This window comes from Sarcophilus harrisii, chromosome 4, assembly GCF_902635505.1.
Source record: "Sarcophilus harrisii chromosome 4, mSarHar1.11, whole genome shotgun sequence".
Taxonomy (NCBI): domain Eukaryota; kingdom Metazoa; phylum Chordata; class Mammalia; order Dasyuromorphia; family Dasyuridae; genus Sarcophilus; species Sarcophilus harrisii.
The window spans coordinates 443,414,669-443,439,294 of record NC_045429.1 but is presented as its reverse complement, the minus strand read 5'-3'; the positions used below and the strand labels follow the sequence as shown (position 1 = coordinate 443,439,294).

Here is a 24,626-nt window from a genome sequence, read left to right as displayed (position 1 = left end):
ACTTTCTCTTTGTACGAACTGTGTAAGTTATTCCCAAAATTCCATTCCTGGAACACTCAACTCTGGATCATCAAAGACTTTTACTCATTATCTCAGCAGATGATAGGGAAATATATTTCAAAGCTCTCAAAGGGTCAGACTTCAGATAACCCTGAATTCATGGAACACTTTCTATCTTTCAATATAGAATTGGATATGGACTGTTTGTTTTGTATATATATCTGTATTGAGATATATTCTCTTCCAATATAATATAATTATATTGGAAGCTCCTTTAGGGCAGGGTCTTGTCACTTTTCTCTTTGTATCTCCCTCAATAAAGTATGTAGTATAAAGAGATAGCTATATGGGCTGGATCCATGATTTTGATGGCAAAGAGATTTCCCAGGTAGGAAAATTCCCTTTATTAGTTCAGGGGTCCTCAAACTTTTTAAATAGGGGGCCAGTTCACTGTCCCTCAGACTGTTGGAGGGCCAGACTAGAGTAAAAACAAACGCCTTGTTTTATGGGCCTTTAAATAAACTTCATAGCCCTGGGTGAGGGGGATAAACATCCTCAGCTGCCGCATCTGGCCCATGGGCCGTAGTTTGAGGACCCCTGCTAGATAGTGGGAATCTTGAGTTAATGACCTAGGTGAGTCAGTTGAAGAAATTGAGGGTGTAAAATGTGGCACCTATCTAGGTAACAGAAATGGCTGCCAAAGGGCCCCAAGATCCCACAGATAGCAGGTAACTGAGTTGGAATTTGAAAGTGAGTCCTAAGAATCCACATTTAATCCTTTTATTTGGAATGAAGAGCTTTGGATGAAGAATTGGGAACAGTGGTTCCAAAAGACTAGGAAGTATTAGAGGCAAAGTTAGGTTTGTTAGGAAAAAAATTCAAACCATTTGAGTGTATCAGTGTTCCTTGAAATATGGTGAACTCATCCTTCTGGAGGTCTTGAGACTGAGATTAGGTGACCGGAGGCAGCTGGTGATGCAATAGATATATTGCTAGGCTTGGAATCATGAAGAGCTGAGTTCAAATCTAACTTTAGCACATATTAGCTGTGTGATCCAGATCAAGTCAATTCATCTCTGCTTATGTCAGTTTCCTTATCTATAAAATGGGGTTAATTATAATATGTACTTCACAGAGCTGTTGTGAGGATTAAATTGGATAGTTGTTGTTAAAAGTACTCAGTGAAGTGCCTGACATTTAGTCAGTGCTATATATTTGCTTATTCCTTTCCTTTTTTCTTATGATATTTTGGGGATTACTCTTGCATAGTAATTTGTTGCTCTCCTGATACTCGTGGATACTGCCACTCCAGAGCTAATTCAGAGGCTGGATTTGCTAATTAGTCTGAGGGTTGTGTGAGAAGGTCAGAAAGAAACATGTGTCCATATAAGCTAGATAAAAACACCAGTGCTGAGATCTGGTGGTTCTGTGACTGTTACTTGTCAGTCACCTCCAAAGCCCTAGGGATGGTGATGGAGAAACCGACTGAAGTAGACACAAAGGCCATAGAAATGAATTCTGACTGTCTGACCTTATAGAGGGATAAAGGAAGCTACTGACCTGTACTCTGAGCTACCACCAGAATTGATGCTCAGAGGATTCAGTTAAAAAAAAAGCCAAATCAGGTTAAATATCCTCTCTTTAAGAAGACAGGATGATCCCACGTAGATAAAGGTGGTCCAAGGAGTAGGAATAGATAAGTTTCAAATGAGTAAACAAAATTGTTCATTATCATTCCAAAAAAAATGATCAGAACTCGCTAATAATCAGGGAAATGCTCATTTAAAACCACCTTGAAGTATCACCTTGTACTCTTCTGCTTTGACGGATGCAAATAGTTGAAAATCACAAGATATGAAACCCAGTGTCGGGAAGCTGGAATGTCACCACTGGAGCCATCAATCAGGGCCGTCTTTTCAGAGGGAGTCGTCGGATAATTTATAGTAAGAGCTATGGAGCCGATCACAGCCTTTGATCTGCCACCCCCGCCATTTGGTAGCATCCTAAGGATGTTATTAAAAGGGAAAAACACCCCCATCAGCATTAAAATATTCAAAGCTGTTTTATTGAGGATGGCAAAAAAGTGGAAATAGCCCATATATATACACTGATCGGGAGATGGTGGAATGAAGTGGAGTCTTTTAATATAATAGAATTTTACTGCATTATGCACCAAAAATATGAAGAATTCAGTGAAATATATGGAAAGACGTGGAAAATGGTGCAGAGCTGAGGAAGCAGAATTAAGGGAAAGGAAATCCATAGTGACCATTATGATATGAAAAATGGCAACAACAAAACTTTATGATCCCTTTGATGGAGAGGCACTTAGCAGGGGCGGAACAAGTCAGTTTTTATTGCTGGTGCTCATAGAACCAGGTGTTCTGTCTTGCCTTTAGAAGCCAATACTAATCCCTCAGTTTACCATTTAATGTCCTCTCCTGCCCGGCTTCCACCACTCCTTTTCTGATTTACTTTCATTATTCTTCTTCTTAAATTCTTCAGGTCAAACTAATTGGTCTTGTGATTCTGCCTCAGTGGGACTCTCCAGCTGCCATCTCTGTGACTTGGCTTAGTTGGGCCCACATTTCTCCCTTTTGCCCCTTAGGAACCCTGATTTCTTCCAAAACTCGTCACATGCCATAAATCCCCTGAGTACCTTTATGCTTGGGCCTCTCTTATCCCCAGATCATTTTATAATTTTTTATACATATCCGTGTTGGCATACATCCATACAAGAGTGAATATATAGTCACCCCCAGATGGGTATGGTATGGATACGTACGCATATAGGTGTGTATACATTCACGTCACGTATATGAGGTGTTCAGGGAGGTCGAGCTGCTCATCTACCTTTGGTATCTACCTTGCACTCAACTTTCTCCTGAGCACCAAGAAGTTAAAGTACGCTCCACAGATACATCCCAGTAAACTTTCTTGACAGGTGGGCTATTCCAGGCTGAAGATATCTGAAAAGTCTCAAAATAATACTAATATTACTAATTATACTATTATATATTATAATATTATTATTATATACTATTATACTATAATATACTATTATATATTATCAATTATGCTAATTACTAATATACTTTGCTCTAAACAAACATTTACTGACATTTGTTGCAAACATTAAGAGCCTCAGAGATGCACCAATACAGGAGCCCCTAAAGTCTTAGTTCGACTTTTAATGATAAAAGCTTGAAAACCACTCTAAGAATTTTGAGCAGCCCCTGTTTTCACTCAACTATTGGGGAAATAATAATGGGTCCCAAGTCTACTCAATCATTTCTATTTTATAACATTGATAAGTACATGGACAGTTATTAATATGATCAAAGTAGTGCAAAAGCTCCATTTAGGAAAATTCCTATCATTCTGAGAGAGGTTTGGCTCTTTGCCCTTTTCACATTGTAAGTAGTTTGGATTTTATGGTCTTGTTCGGATGTTTCTTCCTCATTAATTATTTATATTTGTTGAGGTTATTGCATTTATTATTTTCAGATTTACAAACGACTTCTAGGGGAAACTGTGTCTAATCTCCTAAACTGGTAGTAACCCCTCTGCTCCATTTCCTTGCTTCTTTGTGTATGATATGTATTATATCTCTCAATAGTATTTAAGGTCCTGAAGAGAAAGAGTTATTTGTTCTTTTCTTTTGGTATAGTATTTGACATACGTAAGGCCTTTAAAAAATATTCTGTCAATTAGACTAAAAATTAAGACCAAAGGATATAATACGTCATTTAATGGTTTCTATCTAAAAATGATTAAAACAAGATCTTTACTGCTCAAAAGGAAGAAGTATTTACACCAGAAATTGATGAAAAATATCTATTTTGATTTATTATTGTGTCAAGCGAATTTCTACGTCCATCACTTGTCTTTCCTTGGAATCAGTATCCATCCATTGCATAGGGAGACAACACTTTCCATCTCAATGATTTTGAGGAAACATTATAGGTATCTTTACTGGCCCACAGTGATCTAGAAGGACTTGGATTCGGGAAAGATATTTTTGGAGATGTGTCAGTCCTTTTGAACCATTTTTACAGATTCAATCAGCCAAGTGGCATTCATTAAGGCATTCATTTGACCTTTAAAAAGTATTTTACAATCCCCTATAATGTGCCAGGTATTGTGTAAGGCGTCTCCCAACTCTGATTTCTTTGGAAGGATTTAGGTTATTTTGTGAGCTGTGTAGAAAGATCCCCCTGAACTATGTTATGGTCTCCTAAGCCAGAACTCATCCTAATTTTTTTTGTGTTGTAGAACTCCTTGTCAAGCTAGTGAAGGCTAAGAACCCTTTCTCAGGATTTATAAAATCCATTGGATTACAAGGGAAACCAATACTATTGGAATTGCTACCAAAATATTTCTTTTAGATGGATTCAAGGTTAAAAACATCTGTTCCAGTTTATAAATCTGCTTATAGTTGAGAATGGTATCCCCTGGAAGCAAGTACTGGGAAACACCACAAGGTCATCCAGCCCATCAGAGAGGGCAGCCAAACAGCTGCAGGGAACTTGAGAAGCTGGATCCAACTTGGCCTCCATTTTTGGACTGCAATTCCATGGGGTACTGAGGGAACACTAGAGCTGGGGGAACATTTTAGGAACACTCACGGAATTTGAGGGACCTGATGGCAGTTGGACGTACTAAAAAAAATCATCACCATCTCTTTAGTCAGATTTTTAAAGAAAGCACAAACTGTTTTTGCCTTTATTTGTATCTTCAGTACTTAGCATGATGCCTGGAATATATATGAGGTGCTTAATAAATGCTTATTGACTTATTTCCCAATTCCCAGAACAAACCTGGCATAAAACGGATGCTAAATAAATAGTCGTTGACTTATTGAGTTGTGTCTCCAATTCCCAGCACAGATCTGACATAAAATAGATGCTTAATGAATACTTGTTCCCTTGACTTATCGATTTGTATCCCAAGTTTCTAGCAAAAGTTTTGGCACAAAGTAGTACTTGATACTGGATGATGATGATATTGATTGTATATAATGACACCATACTGAATTGTAAAAAAAAACCCAGTGAAATAATCCAGGGAAGGGAGATGGGATGATTTTGTACAAATAAATCTCAGGACCAACTTTCTCCATCCAGTTTTTTTTTTTTTTTTGATTCTCTAAGATGGACCCATAAAGCATTTTTGTTGATTATTTGCTTTTGGCGGGGGGTAGGAATCTTGGAGTCTTTGTTATCATCGGCCCCGTTCTGGTCCCTGAGATCTGAGTTCTTTCCTATTCTTGGCTTTGGTACCGACAATAAAACCCCTATTGTCTGAATTCTACTGAGCCCCAGTAGGAAATATTCCTATACCCATTTATCACATTCTACAAAGTTGATGTCTTACCTTTTGGTTCAACATTTGAAAAATCTTTGCTCTTCCTTGAAGTTCTGATTTTCAAAGGAAAACATGAACTCCCCAGCTCCTTGACACCTTTTAGAGTAGATGTGAATTCTGAGAAATGTTTGGTTTCCTTTGAGGAACTCGGCTAAGAACTGAAGTCGCTGCAGTCCTAGAGACGTGGGCTGTGGATATGAGGAGGGGGGCTCTCCTCCGTCACATGAAAGGGAGAGGCAGCGCCTACAGGAGAGGGCTGTCAGAGAAGCAGCCCTCCAAGCAGAAATGCTTTTATTTATTAGAAGAGGCTTAAAATCAAAAGATTGTTCATAAAGCCAATGGAGAAGGAAGCTTTGACTTCCCACATCTGAGGTGAGTCCATAGTTCTCATACATCTTACCATTGGTTCTTACCATTGACATCTTGCCATAGTTCCTAGACATCTTGCCATCATCTGGGGGATAATGGAATGGGGCTGGTTTACCCATCCTCACACTTGTGTACTCTTAGGTTGTGTCTATGTGGGGAACATGCAAGCATACGTTTCTTAGAAGAAAAGTTAAATTGTGATGAACAGAACCAGTGCTCAGAGCACGCGGATGAAAGGAAACGGGAAGCTGGGATTGCGGGGAAAGCTGCCGTGCCTACAGTGATCTGTCATCCTGCTCCCGGGAGAACACCCCCCGCTTGTCCTTAGTGAGGCTGAGTCATTGTGTGTCCTTCTGTTGCCCTTTGAGCTTAAGGGCTTATCAGATAGGGAGCTTGAGGTCTCCCCAAAGAAGCCCAAAGCCTTTCTTTATTCTTCAGATCAGGGGGCTTAAGGGGTGGATTCTAGAGCAGTCTTAGGAGCAGAGACATCATAGATATTGTAACTGAGTTGTCAAGTACAAATATCTGGGATTGGAGATTGTGGAGAGGATTCTGAAGAGTTCTTTGTGTTGGTTTTGCATTTATTTGGGTACCTATTGGCCTCCTTCCCTTACCTAGAATGTGAGCTTCCTGAGAACATTTGCAGACGCTGTACCCACTGTAGTCCCTTTTTAAAAAGTAGGCATTTAATTGTTGTTTGTTGAAATGGGACAACAAGGAAAATCATGAAAGGTTCTAGCTCGAGGGTAAGGGTATTTTGCTTTGAGTTCACAGACCCCCAAGAAGAATATAGATAGATTGAAGTCTGTCTATAGAAATCTATAAATCTGTTCACCTGGAGAGAAAAAAATAGACATCGTTATTTTCCCCGGACACTTACTGAATTTTGGTACATCCTCCAGTTATTAGAAAACATGATTCTGAGGGATCTGCAGTCACTCATCTCCCCGTCAGGGCCATCCAGGTCTTTCACCAGATGGATGGGTGACCCTCTAGTCCTCCACAAGAAGTAAAAGGTCCAGCTTGCCCTCCCTGAGAAGATGCTGTTGTCCAGGAATGGAGGAGACATTATGAACCAAGTGCTGGGAGACCTTAATGGTAGTGGCCCCAAGCAAGCAGGAGGACTTAGGGGGCTGAGAGTTTCTTCCTTGTCTGTCAGAGACCCACCTGTGGCAGACTGAACCCTACCCAGGACTGAGCCCATGATATAATAGCAACTCATCTTTACGGAAAGCGGGACTTTTGATCCTTAAACCATCCACCATGCGAACCTTGTTCGCATTTAAGAGATGAGGTAACTGTGGATAACCCTGCTTGTCTCACCCCCAGTTCTAGCATTCTAGCATTAGTATCACAGGTAGAGGTTCTTCTGACTCCAAGTCTGTTACTTTCTCTGAGCTGTCTCCTTTCCTTAGGGTAAGATAAAGAAGAGAGTTGTCCAAGAAATGCAGATTGGAGATGATGGCTTGGCTTTTGGACTGGCTAAATCTTCATTAGGATTCCCTCTGGAATCACCAAGGGGGCAGAGACTGGTTGTGGTGGGATTGCCCCCTGACTTCCAAGTGTGGCGGGCGTGGGAGGGTCCAGATCGGAAATCGGAGGCTGACCCGATTTTCCCATGGTTTTCTCTCTTGCAGAGGAGCTGAAGGCGCCTTTGGAGGAGTATGTCCATAAGCGCTACCCGGGGTTGGTGAAGGTGGTACGGAATCAGAAGCGGGAAGGTCTGATCCGGGCACGGATCGAAGGCTGGAAGGTGGCCACCGGGCAGATCACTGGGTTCTTCGATGCCCACGTGGAGTTTACCGCGGGCTGGTAGGTAGCTGGGCTTGTCTCATCTGAGCGGGGTTGGGGGATGGATTCAAAAGGAGAACCAGACTGAAATTGGCGATGATTTCCTATTAGTTCCCAAGCTTTTGTCTTTCAAGGCTCTTTTCAGTCTTGTACCATTGCATATAGTTACAGCCTTACCATTGTTCCTTTCTTGTATGCTACTCTCCATCCAATATGAATTGTTGTGGAGTCTCCAACCTGCCTGACAATTCCTGATCTCCTTTGCTCATTCCTTTGCATCACCTCATCTAGGTGATCTTTCAGTCACTGCCATTTTCCCTTTCAACATAATGCAGAATTTTGTTTAAACCTCTCTTATGCGCTTACTATGCAGTATTGTGTACTATATCCTGGGATGGGCAGAAACGCTATTAAATGTTTAAATCCAAGTGCTTAGCTCTTTGCTTAGCAGATAGTAGATGTTTAATAAATGCTTATTGATTGATTAAATATTCAGTGAGCATTTAAACCTTAGACATTGGTAAAAAATACAAATAACTCCTTAGCTTCCTTTAAGTCCCAGCTAAAATCCTCCTTCCTTCCTTCCTTCCTTCCTTCCTTCCTTCCTTCCTTCCTTCCTTCCTTCCTTTCCTTTCCTTTCCTTTCCTTTCCTTTTTATTTATTTATTGATCCATTCATCCATTTATTTATTTAGATTTTTTTTGCTGAGGAATTTGAGGTTAAGTGACTAGCCCGGGGTCATATAGCCAGGAAGTGTTAACTATCTGATTTGAACTCAGTTCTTCCTGACTTCAGGGCTGCTACTCTATCCACTGCACTATCTAGCTGCCTCAGAAGCCCACTCCTCTTAATTCCAATATTTTCCCTCTGTTAATTATTTCCTATTTATGCTGTACACAGCTTGCTTTGTATATATTTGCATGTTATATTTTCCATTAGATTATAAGCTCTTATCTTTTTTTTCTTTTTATGTTCCTGGCACATAGTAGGTGCTTAATAAACGTTTATTTGTTAATTATTTTGTTGATTGTTTAGACTTAAAAAAGTGATGGAGAAAATGCATATTAAATGAAAATTAAATTTAAAATATAACACACACATACACACACACACACACACACACACACACACACACACACACACAGTGGGCCACTGACCATATCATCATTTCAGCATGTTATGGGACTTCTGAGACCATTTGGTCCCACCCATATGGGACCAAGAATTCAATCCAAGATGTTTTCTAATTTTTTTCTCATTCCTCCTTCCCGTCATTATTTCCCATCTACTTTGAACATACTTTATAATTACTCAGCTGCATACAATTGGATGAATACCCCTTGGGGACAGACAGTTTTTCTGTTTATATCACCAGCATCTAGCCCAGTCTTAGGTCCATAGATAGGATCTTAACAACAGAAATCTGTAGCTGGGAAGGATACCATGAGCCATCCAGTCTAATCCTCGGCTTTAAAGATAAGGAAATAGAGGAATTTAATGACTTAGCAGATTTAGGATTTAGAAAGGTCCTCAGAAGCCATTGAGATCAAAGCGCCTATTTTACAGATGTCAAAACTGAGACATAGAGAGATAAGCTACCTACCTGGTCATCCAGTTTGCAAAGCATCCCGGGGTCCTCTGATGTCAGACCAGCGTCTCCTCCCATCCTGCCCCCTCCCCCCATACTATGTTGTCTTTTGTAGCTATTCACTAAATATTTATTAAATGATTGAATGACTGAACAAATGGATCCTTATTATGAGAAGTGATGAACTGGACTCTATTTGAAGATCTCTATTGAGAGGGACTTCGTCAACATAAAACCTCATTATAAAGCACTTTGCTCAACTGTAGCTTTCATCTGAGCGTGTGACAAATGAGGTTCCCTACATACACCTCTCATTTGGACATGGAAAACGGATTGAGCATACTCCATTCCACGGGCATTTGCTAAATGGCCATTATGCAGTGACCAGTGAGCCAGTCCGTGTGATCCCTACCAAGCTTCTGAGCTTCATCAAAGCAGGGACCATGTTCTATCTTGACCCCGTGTCCAGTGGGCATGTAATGCTCATTAAATTAATGAATGAATGGATAAATGAGAGGGAATGAACAAATACTGTTGCTTCCTTTAAAGAGGCAAAGGAGGAAGTAGGTACTTCAGCTCCTGCAAATGAAAGGGGACAAATTCTGGGTAAAATATATAGCTATGTTTTCTTTTCATCTCCTTGATGAGTTGGAGCTGTTAATTTTCTTATACCTGAGAGCGATATTTTCTTTAACATTCTGGAACACGATGGACTCTATGTAGAAAAAGCCATTGGGATCATGGGTTAGAGCTGGGCTAGACTATAATGTTTTATAAACTTTACAGATGAAGAAACAGAAATCCTTCAAAGTTAAGTGACTTACTCAAGATCACAGTGAGACAGTATTTGATTCCAGTTCTTCTGACGACAGAATCCGTGCTCATTCCCACAAACCACCAATATCCTCCTTTACATTTTCCCACAGAGGCCCCCGATTCTTCTTGGGCTTTGGAAGAATAAAAGACTTGGATGATAAGGCAGCATCTCTCTGCCTTTTGCTTTATGACATTTAATTCTCTCCAGCATCGTTAATCAGTGAAATTAAATCTTTTTAGAAAATCAATTTAGGTTGATCAATTAGCTGCAACAGAGTGTAAGAGAATACGTAATACAGTGAAATTCATATTAAAAACATTCCATCACAGGCAGAATTGACCTATTTTCCAGAATGGGAATCGAGTACCTGCAGGAAATTAGACCTCATCTATCACTGACAGGACAGAAACCTTTCGAAAACACTTGGTGTAAGGCAAATCATTCTACAAAATGGGAATGACTTGGCAGCCCGACTCACTTCTAGAGTGGCTGCTGAGGCTTCCAGCTTTCAGAGAGGGGGGGTCTAGAGGCTCTAATAGAGGACAAGGGACATTCGGGGAGTGTGGTATAATATAAAGAAAGAGAATTGATTCCTCTGGAGTGGAAGACATGGACAAATCTAGATCTTCAGCAAGTGAATGATCTCTTGTTTCTTGTTTTATAAAATGAATGGGTTGAATTGCATGGTCCATGAGGTTCTTTCCAGCTCCAAATATACAATCCTATGATCCCAAATCCCCTAATCTCTCTGGGTCTCAGTTTCCTCTTCTATTAAATGGCTATAAAATAAATGTGAGGCAATTAGGGAAGGAGCTATGAACCTATAATCCTAAATCTCTTACTCTCTTTGCACCTCAGTTTCCTAAATTGAGAGCTTGAGCTATATCTCCTTCCATATAAATGATCAAATCAATAAAGATTCATACCTCTGATATCCAGAAGACAGTTGTAATTCTTGCCTTATCAGATAAATGTATCCTCATTAGAATATAAGCTCTCTGAGTCTAGGAACTGTTTCATTCTCATCTCCAGACTCTCAGGGCCTGGCAGAATGTCTCACCCGTGGTAATCAATTTAAAAAAAATCTTTTGATATTTATGGAAATATATATAGAAGAATTGTACGTGTTTAACATATATTGGATTACTTGTTGTCTAGAAGAGGGAATGGGGAAACATTTGCAACACAAGGTTTTGCAAGGGTGAATATTGAAAATTATCCATGCAGATGTTTTGAAAATAAAAAGCTTTAATAAAAAAATGCTTGTTGATTGATTGAACATTAGAATCTGTCCAGTTCACGGGCTGTGGTGTCTCAGGCAAGCTAACCCTGCCATCGTATCTCTCTTCTCCTGTTTCTCAGGGCCGAGCCCGTCCTGTCCAGAATCCAGGAAAATCGGAAGAGGGTGATCCTTCCCTCCATCGACAATATCAAACAAGACAATTTTGAAGTGCAACGGTATGAGAACTCTGCCCATGGCTACAGCTGGGAGCTCTGGTGTATGTACATCAGCCCCCCCAAGGACTGGTGGGATGCCGGGGACCCATCTCTTCCCATCAGGTCAGTGACTAGGGAGTCTGGGAAGGCAATAATAGAGCCAAATATGGTGGCAGGTTGGAGGGGAGCAAATGAGCCTGGGGCATCCACTACGTAATCTAGGAAATTTGATTTTGGTTTTTTTTTTTTTTTTCCTGCCATGATGAGTAGAGGATGGGCATTTGTTCTTTTAACTTCTGTCTTCAGATATTGATTTTTGCTGGTACTGTGAACAAACAATTCTAGCATTACAGTGAGACCGGACCCGCCTTTATTTTTAGCCCAGAAATGATGAGATTTGTTCAGGAGTTTTTAAGGGAGGTAGGCTAGCAGGGGATAATTTCCTGCTTGAAATCTTCAACTAGGTGAGGGCTGTTGGGAAGGTGATTTATTTTTCTCTCCTGATTCTTGAATGATGGAAACACTTGTGTTTTAGTAAAACTCCCACTATATAGAACTTCCTATGGTTTTCTGTAAATATTACTTGGAGGCCATAGGGAAGCCTAGACATTTTCCATGCTGCTGTCACAAGGAAGAAGAGACAGAATAAATCTGTCTTGTTTTTCAAATCTCTCATTTTAAGAGAGGAAAGACAAATAAGTTTGGTTGGGTAATAGGGTATCTCAGTGGGCTTGCTTCCTGGACTTTTGAAGGTCTTCTTGAACTTGAACTTCTTGAACTTGAATTTGAAAATCAGCATTAATAAGCTGGAGAGGATTGAGGGGAGGGTTGCTATTATGACAAAAGGTCTTGAGTTCATGGCTTACCAGGAGAATCTGAAGAAATGGGAACTATTTAGACTCAAGGACAAGGACACAAAAGGTGTTTTCAAGTGTCTAGAAAGTCATCACATAAAAGATTTGCTCTGCTTGAGCCTCTCCAAGTATTGTACTGGGAGCAGGGTCAGAAATTAGAATGAGGCAAGCAGGAGCAGAGTGGAAGAAAAATTCAAAATGATTCGAGCCCTTCCAAGATGGATTGGCTTTTGGGCAGAGATTAGATGAGCACTTGTTAAGAATGAAATGGGAAGGGATCTTTTTCCAGGTAAGGGTTGGCTTAGTGAAGCTTGAACATCTCATGTATCTGATAGTTGTGGAAATACATATAGAAGAACTGTACGTGTTTAACCTATATTGGATTATTTGCTGTCCAGGGGAGGGAGGGAGAAAAAATTTGGAACACAAGGTTTTACAAGGATGAATGTTAAAAATTATCCATGCACATGTTTTGAAAATAAAAAGTTGTAATAAAAATGTTTGTGGATGAATATTGAAAACTGTCTATGCCTGTGTTTGAAAAGAAAAAGCTTTAAAAAGAAAACAAAAGAAAATCTCATGTATCTCTGAAAGAATTTAGGAGTCTTCATTTGCAGATAGTACCTTAACAAGCTTTAGACTTGAATATTGCTAAGCCTTTCACTCTGAGAATGAAAAGACAGTTCCTCTTCTTTCATTTAAAGTGGTGAAGGCCATAAAATGCTTTGGGGTGGCAGAATTAGGTGGGAACAGTGCCAGCTTGAAGCAAAACGCCAAGGAGAAGGAAAGTTGTTTTTGACCCCCTTCTGCCACCTGTAATGTACTTTCTTTTTCTCCCCATGAGCTGTCTCACCCTGTGTGACCAACCTGTGAATCGTTCTTTTGGGGTAATTTTCTCAGCTGGGCTGTTACCTGAATATTAGAAAGATCAGGCACATTATGTCAAGTGATGCAAGGACTTTTAAAATAATTTTTAGTAATTTTGCTATAATTTCTCCTCTCTGTGCAAATGCACTTTAAATACAAGTAATACATGCAGGTATTATTGTTTTGCTTTGAAATAATTTTTTTCTGTTGCTATCTCTGGTATAATGCGTTGAGTCCATTAATGCATCTTTTTCCTTTGAAATGGTCTTCAACACAACAGTAGCTTTAGTGGGCAAAATCTTCATTATGGGGCAAGACAGAGCCTTCTTTTTATTTTTTTTTTATTACAGAGCCTTCTTTTTATTTTTATTTTTTATTTCAGAGCTTTCTTTTTATTTTTTTAATTACAGAGCCTTTTTTTTTTCATTTTTTGTTACTGTTCTTCCATTTAGTAGGCTCTTTTTAAATGTTGATTGACTGGTGACTATATTTCTGATCGTATTTATTCTCTTTGCTTCTGTTCATATAAGTCTTCCTGTTTTTTTCCTTGAATTCTTCATATGCATTGTTTCATACATCACAAAAATATCCTGCAACATTAGGCTGATAGACACTGTGTCATAGTGGACAGAAGCGACCTCAGAGCAAAGTCAGGTCCCATCTCCAGTATCTCATGGTTGTAGACCCATGGACAAGATAGTTAACTTCTTGGTAGCCCAGATTATAAATTGCAGCAAAAGTGGTATTTTGCTTCAGCAGAGGGAGTTTCTTCACCTGGCTCTCTATAACCTAACTTTCTAAATTGTGGTTTGCAGCCCTACAGGGGGTCTCATAACAGAATGTGGGGGTTGCAAAATTATGATTTATTATAAGTAAATATTTAATTTGTGAACCTATGCTTATATACCCAGAGTCACAAAAAAATTTCTCAGGTGAAAAGAGTTTGTGAGTGGAACATGTTTAAGAAGCCTTACTTTATCCAGGGGTCCTCAAACTTTTTAAATAGGGGGCCAGTTCCCTGTCCCTCAGACTGTTGGAGGGCCAGACTAGAGTAAAAACAAAAACTTTGTTTTGTGGACCTTTAAATAAAGAAACTTCATAGCCCTGGGTGAGGGGGATAAACGTCCTCAGCTGCTGCATCTGGCCCACGGGCCGTAGTTTGAGGACCCCTGCTTTATACCAATGAAATCACGGGTTTTTTTTCCCTATCTCTCTTCCTACATTCATCTACTGTAATATGTATTCCTCAATCAATGAGCATCACTTTGTGATTGGTCCTTTGTTTCTGCAGAGCACTGTGACTCTTGCTGTAAATGATTGGTCTAATAGGATTTTCTATCTAACATGAGTTTGTTTCTAGTAGTGAGATCTCTGGATAGAAAGTATGAACACTTTAGTCACTTTCTGAACCTAATACCTACTTACTTCCAAAGTTGTCGGACCAATTCTCAGCTGAGTGGGTAACATTTTTAAAGAACATAAACAGATAGAAAATTCCTACTTAGGGGCAGCTAGTTGGTGTAGTGGAGAGAGCACCAGCTCTGGCTGTGTGACCCTGAGCAAGTCACTTAACCCCAATTGCCTCAGGGGAAAAAAAGAAAATTCCTATTTGCTCATCCTCACCATTATAGGAATATAGAAAAAAAAAGGAAAGGAAAAAGGAGAATGGAAGAGAAGTACATTAACTTCTTTAAAATTAAAGGGGACTAAGAAATGGAAATATTACAGATCTATTTTTACAACTGTGGAAAAGGCTAATTTATATAATCCTGACGTGGATTGAAATGATGGGAACTGGACGGAAAGAGGTTAAGTGTCAGTGACCACATGAGAGGGGTAGGTCAGACTGAAGCACCGCTGGAGGCCAGAAGCGTATTTGCCATGGCCAACATTCTCCTGTATAATTCAGTTGCTTACAAATTGAATAATGGATTATAACATTATTAGATGATTAATATACACTTTGGAAAGATCTAAGAAAATAACTTGTCTTTATGTGAGTAATTAGTGTTATTTATTTTTTGTGATACACAAAAATAAATAAAACTAGGGTGGCTGTCATTGCAATTAGTCATTATTATGTCAATATTCTGAGGATTTACTGTTGGATGTTGATGTAGGACGGTCTGTCCTGGAATCAGAGTGAAACAGCCTTCATCTTGGCAGATGAGCCTGAGAGTAACCTGAGCTTCTGAGAGTGAAGCTGATGGCCCGGATGTTTGATATTGTTTTCTGAACTCTGAGAGGGTTGAAGGTCTCTCCTCGCTCTGGATCCATGACTCAGTGACACTCTCCATTCTGCCACATGGCTTTGAGGCGGAGTGTGCAAGAACTGCACCTGGAGACAAGATAGAGTTGTATCTGAATCCAGTCTTTGCCACTTATGGGATGTGTGACTTTGGGCAAGTAATTTATTCTTTGAGCCTTTGTTAACTTCTCTACAAAATGTGGATCACACCTGGGATGCTTTTCTCACCAAGACAGGAGACTGAATCTCTCTCTCTCTCTCTCTCTCTCTCTCTCTCTCTCTCTCTCTCTCTCTCTCTCTCTCTCTCCTTTCTCTCTCTCTCTCTCTCTCTCTCTCTCTCTCTCTGTCTCTCTTTCTTCTTTCTCTCTTTCTTCTCTCTCTCTCTTTCTCTGTCTCTCTCTCTTTCTCTCTTCTTTCTCTCTCTCTTCTCTCTCTCTCTGTCTCTCTCTCTCCTCTTCCTCTGTCTCTCCCTCTCTCTCTTTCTCTCTCTTTCTGTCTGTCTCTCTCTCTCTCTCTCTCTCTCTCTCTCTCCCTCCCTCCTCCCTCCCTCTCTCTGTCTCTCTCTTATTAGTAAGTACATCTTGTGATAATGAACTGTGAGTGTACCTCCTTAAAGAGAAGGATTGTGTGTTTCCCCCGTTGTTATTGGATGGATGGCATGTCTGATTGTCTCAGATGTGCTTTTCTCTTTCAAAGACATACAACTGTCTTGTTAGCAATGACAATGCCATCTGAACCTTGGGGTGACAGGGAACCTTGCTAGTGATGAGGATATAAAGCCTTCTTTTAGATTTTTGACACCTTTTGTCTGATGACATGGGACAGGCAGGTTTTTCCAGAGATGGGCTTTTTTTGGTAGTTTCCTTTCACATTTCTTTTGTTAGTTTTTCTTCCTTTTGCTTCTTCCCATTTCCCTGCTCACAGTTCAGTCAATCCTTGGGCACTAAGGGCCAACAGGTTTGAATCAGTCCTTCCTTGGATGCCTCAGTGTGGGCTGAGAGTTAGTCTGGCTCTTTGGAGATTATGAAGTTGGGGTCCCAGATCTGTCTGTCCAATAGCTCAACATCAGAAACGGATCTGCTGTTATGTGGAAATGATATGAAAAAAGTGGTATGACCATTGGCTTCATACATGACCTTTTGAGGACCAGAAGCCTTTTCTCTCTGACTTGCAGGTTATTTTTTTTTCTTATAAGAATGTGAGAGCAGAGAGTATATCACATTCTTATTTGCATTTATTTTATTTTATTTTTTATATTTGCATTTGAATCTCCAGGGCTCGGGATTTGAAATCAGGTCTTCCAAAACCAAATTTCATGGGTTTTCTGTGTCCTGGGCCAGTGGATGAGGTGGAAAGGAGGTGAGTGCTGGCCTGGTCAGCTGAGAACTGCGATTGCTCAATTTGATGAAAAGAAGGTTGAATTTGAAGTTATAGGATCTGGATTCAAATCCTCCCTCTGCCCCCCATACCCGTATGATCATTGCTAAATCTCTGATTCTGCCTACTCTTCAGGTTTTGTAGAGAGCGAGAACTTTGGAGAAGTATACTTGAGACAAGGATACTTACAACAAGGTGTTAACTCAGTGTGATTGATGAGGTGATGGTTCTCTAGTTCACATATATTTAGTTCTTAGTGTGGTGATGTAATGGTTCTCTAGTTCATACATGCTCAGTCTGTTGTAATGATGTAATTACAATAAGGTATATAAGGGCTAAGAAGGACCAGAAATGAGACATCCCATTTTTGACCATTCTCACAGTGTCTATCCTGCTGAGACCAAGGCCCATCCAAAGGCCCTCCAAAAAGCTAGCCCGGACATTACAAGTTTTATCACATGAAACATGAAGTAATTGGGCCAGATAATCTTGAGGGAATTTTCTGTCTGTTGGATATTCTCTTATAGTAGCCCCTCTGGAGCTCTGGGGTGATTTCTTCTCCTTTCCTCCTCCTATCCACGTGATTAGGGACTGAATCCCCCACCTTTATAATGTGATCCTAAAGGGACTACAATCTACATCTGTAAAGGAACTACCTAAAGTCAGGGAATCATGGACCCAGGTATTGTTAGTGTCCTCATATCTTATTCAGGTAGCAAACTTTTGGAGGGAAGGGCCATTCCACTCCCCACGAAATTTCATCAGGACACTCAAAATCAGCTGAACTGATTTCAAATAATACCAGTCACACATATATTGTACTTCAGAAACCAATAGCTTCAGACACGCACTCCCAATATTGCCGGGCAGCTCTTCCTTTGGACGCCCAAATGGATACTAGTTATGTAGTCCGGTGGTGTTATGTTAACAAAATATACAAGAATTCTTCAATCAAAACCCTATGATGTTTAAATGCATCTTTGACTTCATTGATTTCGATATATCTTCAATCAATGCAGATTGGGACTCATCCATGCTTGTTCAGCCTGTGTACACTTTTCCTGTGCCTTCCCAAAAGTTCACCATGTGAGATCCACCCAATATGCTTAATCATTCCTTGCCTTCTTCCATTTTGGGAGGTGACCAGTGGAAGATCTGGCTGCTCACTTAATTTTCATCCTTGCCCCATGGCCAGCCGATTATGCGTTTCCTTCATAATGACTTTTCCTCTTGATCTTCCAGATTTATCATTGGTGCTGTCTGTTCACCTTTCCAAGGCTATATTTATCTTTTAAAATTATGAATCTTGGGCAAAATTTTATGCTAGTTTTGCAAGGCTGATTTGCCTAAATTGCTACTAAGGCTTCATATTGAAGCAAAATAATAAGAAAGGAGATTGCTGCAAAATTAAAACTTAGATTGTGTTTTCTTAATAGTATTTTCCCCCTATTTACATGTAAAGATAGTTTTTGTTTTTTAAATTAAGAAGGAAAAGGGGCAGCTAAATGGTGCAGTGGATAGAGCACCAGCCCTGAAATCAGGAGGACTTGAATTCAAATCTGGCCTCAGACACTTAGTACTTCCTAGCTGTGTCACTTAACCCCAATTGCTTCAGCAAAAACAAAAATTAATAAAATTAGGAAGGAATAAAGAAAAGAAAAACTCATTTGGTCTTTTATTGATGGTAATTTGATGTATGGCTCCATTCACATATATTCTTTAAAAGTCTTTGAACCCTACAAAAATGGGTTGCCCATTCAGCTGTAGGGCCCCCATATTACTTGAGTTCAGTGTAGGTGGAATAAAGAACTTGAGCCCCCATTGGTGTATACTACTTATAAAGTGGGCAGGAACCACAAGTGAATTGAGAAAAGCATTTAATTGAAATCCACAAACAAAATAAATAATAATGCTAATCATTATTAAGCACTACTAAGTGCTTAATAAATGCCATTTGACTTATAGGAAACTCTCAACTTCCACAAAAATTTAGGAAGAATCTCTATATAGATTATAATAATCATATCTAATATGTAAATATTGCCTTCTTTGGCCAGGCACCAAATATCTTTATTTGATTTTCACAATTACTTTCGGAAGCTGAGGCTATTATGATCCCTATTATACAGATGAGAAAAAGAGAAGTCAAGGGAAATTAAATAACTTGCCCAAGTTCATATACCTAGTAAGTGTCTGAGTAAGAATTGAACTCGGGACCTCTTAACTCCAGATCTAACTTCTCATCCATTGAGCTATCTGTAGTACTTGTTATTCCTCAAATGCAACTCTATATGTCCTAGTTCTAGAGTTCTCCATGTCTGGAATATAGTACATTCTTACCTCTTCCTCCTAGAATTCTTGGTTTTCTTCAAAGGACAGTCCAGAGACAACCTTTTCCATGGTTGTCTTTTCCTTCTTTTCCATGAGGTCTTTCTTGATCCTTTAGGAAAATTTGAATTCAAATTTGGTTTTAGACACTTACTAGCCACATGACCTTGAGCAAGACTACTTGCCTCAGTTTCCTCCCCTATAAAATGAACATAATAATATGCAACTGACATTAAGGATTGTTGTAAGGATCAAATAAGATTATGTCCTTAAAACACTTACTAAAGTATCTATCACATAGTAGGCACTATATGAATGTTAGTTGCTATTGTTGTTATTATTATCCCCTTTTTAAGGCTCTTTCTCCTTTCAAAATGTTTTTATATTCTTTGTGTAAATTTCCTGATGCTATATTCTTCCAAGAGAATGTAAACTTCTTGAGGGCTGGGACAATCTCATTTTGATTTTATATTTTTAATTCCTGCATATAGTCAGTGCTTAATAAATATTTGCTGAATTTACTTGAATAACCAGACTCAGTTGAAAGCTGACATTCTACTATCACCCATTCCTATTGGTGGTATATTTTCAGTTTCTTTGGGGGGGATTCTTTAGGAACAGAGTCTTAACCTTTTTTGTCCCTCTTGGACCCCATTGGCCGTCTAGTAGAACCTATAATTCTCAAATTATTTTTCTCTTCTCAAAATTATGTTTTTGAATGCATGAAATAAAATACATAGTGTTACATAGCAAACCAATTCTACTTATATACAATTAGCAAAAAAAAATTAAGTTTAATGGAGATCAGGTTAAGAAACTCTGCTTCAGAATGTGGGGTGGCCTATGTAGCAATTCAAAAATTCTGTCACCCCGTGGCTTTCAACATTGTTCTGGTAGAACTAGCACCTCCCAGAGGTTTTAAGCAAGCGATCACAAGGATTTATTAATTCTTTGGTATAGTCCAGGCCCTGTGCTAAGCACTGGAGGATTTGGAGGAAAAACAAAAACCATTCCCTGCCCTCAAGGAGCTGACACTCTACTGGGGGGGTGAACATACTTCACAAGGACATTCAAGAGACTATGTCCCCCTCAAACCAAATGCTGGATGGGTCTTGTGTGAATCTCCCCACAATCCTTTGAGGCAGATAGGGTAAGAAATCTTAGGTGAGGCGAGTTCAGCAGGCCCAGGGCCAGGAGGTCAGTATGGCCGCCCCATCCCTGTCCTAAATGACCTCCGAGGGTCCCTGTCCTGCTGTTTCCTCTTGGACATAAACAGCACCTGAAGCAGCGCTCTCAGATGTGTCTGCACAGGACATGATGTGCATACCAAGTACCCATCTACCTTTCCTTCTCATCTCCGCTCATCGCAGCCTCAATCATTCCATAATTTGTTGAATAAAAATTCTTGGGCTTCTGACATGATTCTGTGTGTGAGGACACTGCTGAGTGGAGTCTTAACTGCTGGGACATGGCCATCGGCCATGAGCGCTTCATTCAGACAATGCTCAGGTGGTGATTACAATAGAACCTAAATTTGTTTCCTTCAAATTAGAACATCCCGTTGGGCGGCCAGTCTGTAACTGGCGGCAAAAAAAAAAAAAAAAAAAAAATCTCCAAAACAAAACGAGGAAAAAAACCCAAAAAATACCTGTTAGGAGATTGCTAAAGTCTTTCTGCTCCAGGCACCCGGCAAGATTGCATCAATGAATTGTCCCGATGTTATTTGAGAATAGAAACTGTTCTGGGGCTTCCAGCTTCATTTTGAAAGGAGAGAAGGTATCAGACATTAATCCACTTTCAGTATTTCCATAGAGGATATGATAGGAAATCGGACAATTAAAAGTGCAATGAGAGCTGATAATCAACCAGGTTGTGCATCTACTCTGGTCCTGGGGCTGTTGCCCTTTGGAGCAAAATGTATGTAGTTTATGACCTTAAATCCAGTTTGATCTAAATGGTACCTTCAGTGTGATACCTGTCCTGGGATCTCTGCCCTCTGTCCCCCAGCAGTTAGTGCCTTTGTTGGCAAAATTTCCTTGTATTTATTTTTGTATTTATATGTGTGTGTGTTCTGTGTATGTGTGTTTGAAAATGTGCACACACACACAGCCTGTCTTCCCTATGAGATGGTGAGTTTTTTAAATGCAGGGACTATTTCATTTTTATCTGTGTCTCTGCCTCTGTCTCTGTCCTTCTCTCTCTTTCTCTGTCTCTCTTTTTCTAACTCTTTCTCTTCCTCTCTCTCCCTCCCTCCCTGCCTGTCTTTCCCTGTCTGTCTGTCTCTCTCTGTCTCTTTCTCTCTCTGTCTTTCTCTTCTCTCTTTCTCTCTGTGTGTCTCTCTTTCTCTTTCTCTCAATTTTCTCTCCTCTTCCTCTCTCTCTCTCTCTCTCTTTCTCTCTCTCTCTCTCTCTCTCTCTCCTCTCTCTGTCATATATATACATATATGTATACATGTATGGAGAGAGAAATAGATACACATATAGATATATATGTATCTCACTATCTCTAAAGAGATATAGCTCTCATATGTATTTATATATAGTTACTTGCATGTTGTCTCCTATGTTAGAATGTATTTCTTGAGTGAAGTGATTGTTTTTAACCTTTCTTTGAATCCTTAACATTTAATACATTGCCTGGAATGTAGCAGGCACTTAATAAATGCTTTTTGACTAACATCTTATAAATTCATTTGATGAACATCAGGGAGGAAGGAGGTTTAAAATAGTTAACATAGTTCTTCTGGCTGTGTTTTGAGTTGGAGTTTTTCTTCCTTACCATGAGAATAGATATCCCTTGACTGCAGGGGCCATTTTGCTTTTTGCCTTTGTATGTCCAGCACCTGACACAGTGCCTTGAACATAGTAGGTGTCTAATTGATGCTTGTTGAATTGAACATATCTGATTAATATGGGCTACTTGGGATCAATGGATCCCCCCCAGCTGGTGGTCTTTGAGCCAAGGCTGACGAGCTATCATACTGAGCACTATTTATAGGAGAGGGTATGGGTTGGAATATATGGCTACTCCCAACTCTGAGATTCTGGAATTCTGAGATTCATTTTTTGACGGTATCCTCAGCACTTATTCCAGTGCCTGGCCCTTAGTAAGTGCTAATAAATGCTTGTTGACTGGCTAGGTGATTCCATGTTTTAATAAATCCACAGCAGAAGAGATTGCATTTCACTGCAAGGTAACTGTAAGATAATAGGGTTGAACCAGAAAGATGGAGGAGGAGAAGGGGCACATGGTGAAGATGCTTTCCTTGTGCATTCTATGTTTTTTGCTAATCTTATCTGAGAGCTCATGATATATGAATAATTTATACCCAAGAGGGAAGAGGAAAATAGGATAAGAGTGAAATCCCTGCCTACTAACCATGTGGTCCTGGACAAATTACTTACTATTCTCTGATTTTTCTGCATCCCTGGATAGGAGTTTGTAGTTTTCTTTAAGTCGGGAGATAAACAACATCTGCTCACACTCCAGCTTTGGGGGCAAGATGGCTGCAGAATGACCCTCTTCAAAAATCTCCCAGGCTTCCTGTTCTGTTAGTGGTTCTGTAGTTGCCAGTTTAATGATATTAGTGATTCATAATTAGAAAGAGTTGTTGATTAGCAATTTGTAATCCTTAATTTGCCGTACCACTTAATGGTAAATCCCAAAGCTAGGGATCCATGCCCTTCTCTGGAAGAGAAGACAGAGCAATTAGTGCTCTTTGGGAGGGCATCCATCCAATGTCTCCTTACTCCCCTTCCTGAAATTGTTTCTCAAATACAGATTCAGCATCTGGGATGGTGAAATTATGGCCAAAAAAATCATAAAGGGAGAATTTTTTCCCGGAAGGAGGTACTGGCATATAGCACCAGTAAAGGCTGAACTAAAGAAGTATTTTTGGGACTTTTGCATCAGGATGTCACTTATCAGATCTTCGGCAAAACATTTCCTAATTATCTGCTGTTTATCCAGAATGTTGCTTTTCCTGATGAGAGATCTGGGATGGTAAAGTGGACACAGCTTCTGACCTGGAGTTTCTGACTTATAAGGAGCCAGGGCTTCCACATACATTGTGCATTTAAAGTTAAAAGAACCTTGAAAGGCAGAAATTGACCTGTTTAGGGTCACTCAGATTCTCTGAGACTCCAAATTTAGTCCTCTCCCCATTGCCCTTCCCTGCCCAGAAACAACCAAAAGGAAGCCTTCGTGAATAAAAATATGAATGGAGATGAACAGGGTGATGGAGCAGCAAAAATACTAATTAGGCTACATTCATAAGCACTGAATTTAATTAATCTATCCTGCAACAGATATTTATAAAATACCTACTATATGCCAGGTACTGTGCTAAGTGTTTTACAAACATTAGTTTTTTGATTCTTAACAATGATCTTAGAGTTAGGTTCTATTATTATCTACCTTTTTAAAGTTGGGGAAATTGAGGCAGACAGAGATTAAGTGATCTGCTTACTGTCACACAGCTTGTAAGTGTCTGAAAATGCATTTGAATTCAAGTCTTTCCAACTCCAGACCTAGTACTATATCTACACAGCATAAATTACAACTTCCTAATAATTGGAACCACTCCCCAGTGACATGTCTGCTTGGGAAACAGTGGATTGGTCTTTTAATAGAAATCTTCAAAGAAGAATGGAGTGACTACTCATGCGCACTTTAGAGGGGATTTTTGTCAGGCTCCGGTTTAGACCAGATACTTTTGGGGTTTTCTCCCATTTCTAAGATTCTAAAGTTCTGGGAAATGGTAGATTGGAGGATGCTGTTGGAAAGATTCAGAAATAGGTGCTATGGTCTGGAACAGACAGAGGTTGCTTTGAAGGATACATAGGGTGAAAATCGTGATTGGTCTGGGGGGGTGTTTGAAGACAGAAACCCAACTATCAGCCATTCACTCTATATTCAGAAAAGAATCCTAGCTTGGGCCCTGGGTACTTCAATATGAGTATTAAGCAGTGAGGATTCTGGTGAGTTGTGGGTGGGGTAGACACAAAGAGAGACAAAATAGTCACAGAGATGGCACTTTAAGAGAGTTTGGAGGCTTTCTCGTTAACCTCTCCTTCCACTTTCACTTAAAACCATTAGCCCAGGGTTACACAATTAGGATTATGGGATCGCAGATGGAGATCTGGAGGAGGCCTTAGAAATCATGTAATCTACCTCCTAATTTTACAAATGAGGAAAATGAGACTCAGAGAGACGAGATGATCAGTCCAACTTCACACCAATAGGTTCATGAACTAGACATGAAAATAATCTTAGAAGCCATCTAGTCCAACCCTCTAATTTTACACAAGGGGAAACTGAGACCCAGAAAGTTTAAGCAATTAGTCTATATAATATATAGTAAGTGGCAGAGCCTAGTTTTGAACTCAGATGTCATGATTCCAAGTTTGGTGCTCTCTCTTTGTATCATTGGGAGGGCACCATCATGGTATCCTTCAAAGTGAATGTCCTTCAGGGACCGAGGGGCTCTTTGGGTGCGAGAATGCCGATCTACAATGGAGAACATGTACAGGGTCTTTCTAATTCTGTGCACTTGGCCCATAAGCTTGGTAAGCTGCCAGTGTT

General features: G+C 39.8%; 1 protein-coding gene across 2 annotated transcripts in view; it reads left to right on the top strand.

Moving 5' to 3' along the window:
- Nucleotides 1-24,626, top strand: part of GALNT17 (polypeptide N-acetylgalactosaminyltransferase 17) — a 419,991-nt gene that overhangs the window by 211,445 nt on the left and 183,920 nt on the right. For both annotated transcript variants that reach the window (XM_031967901.1, XM_031967902.1), the window contains exons 4-5: nucleotides 7,374-7,548; nucleotides 11,295-11,492. In XM_031967901.1, the coding sequence (XP_031823761.1) occupies nucleotides 7,374-7,548; nucleotides 11,295-11,492 (373 nt within the window). The remainder of the gene's footprint in view (nucleotides 1-7,373; nucleotides 7,549-11,294; nucleotides 11,493-24,626) is intronic.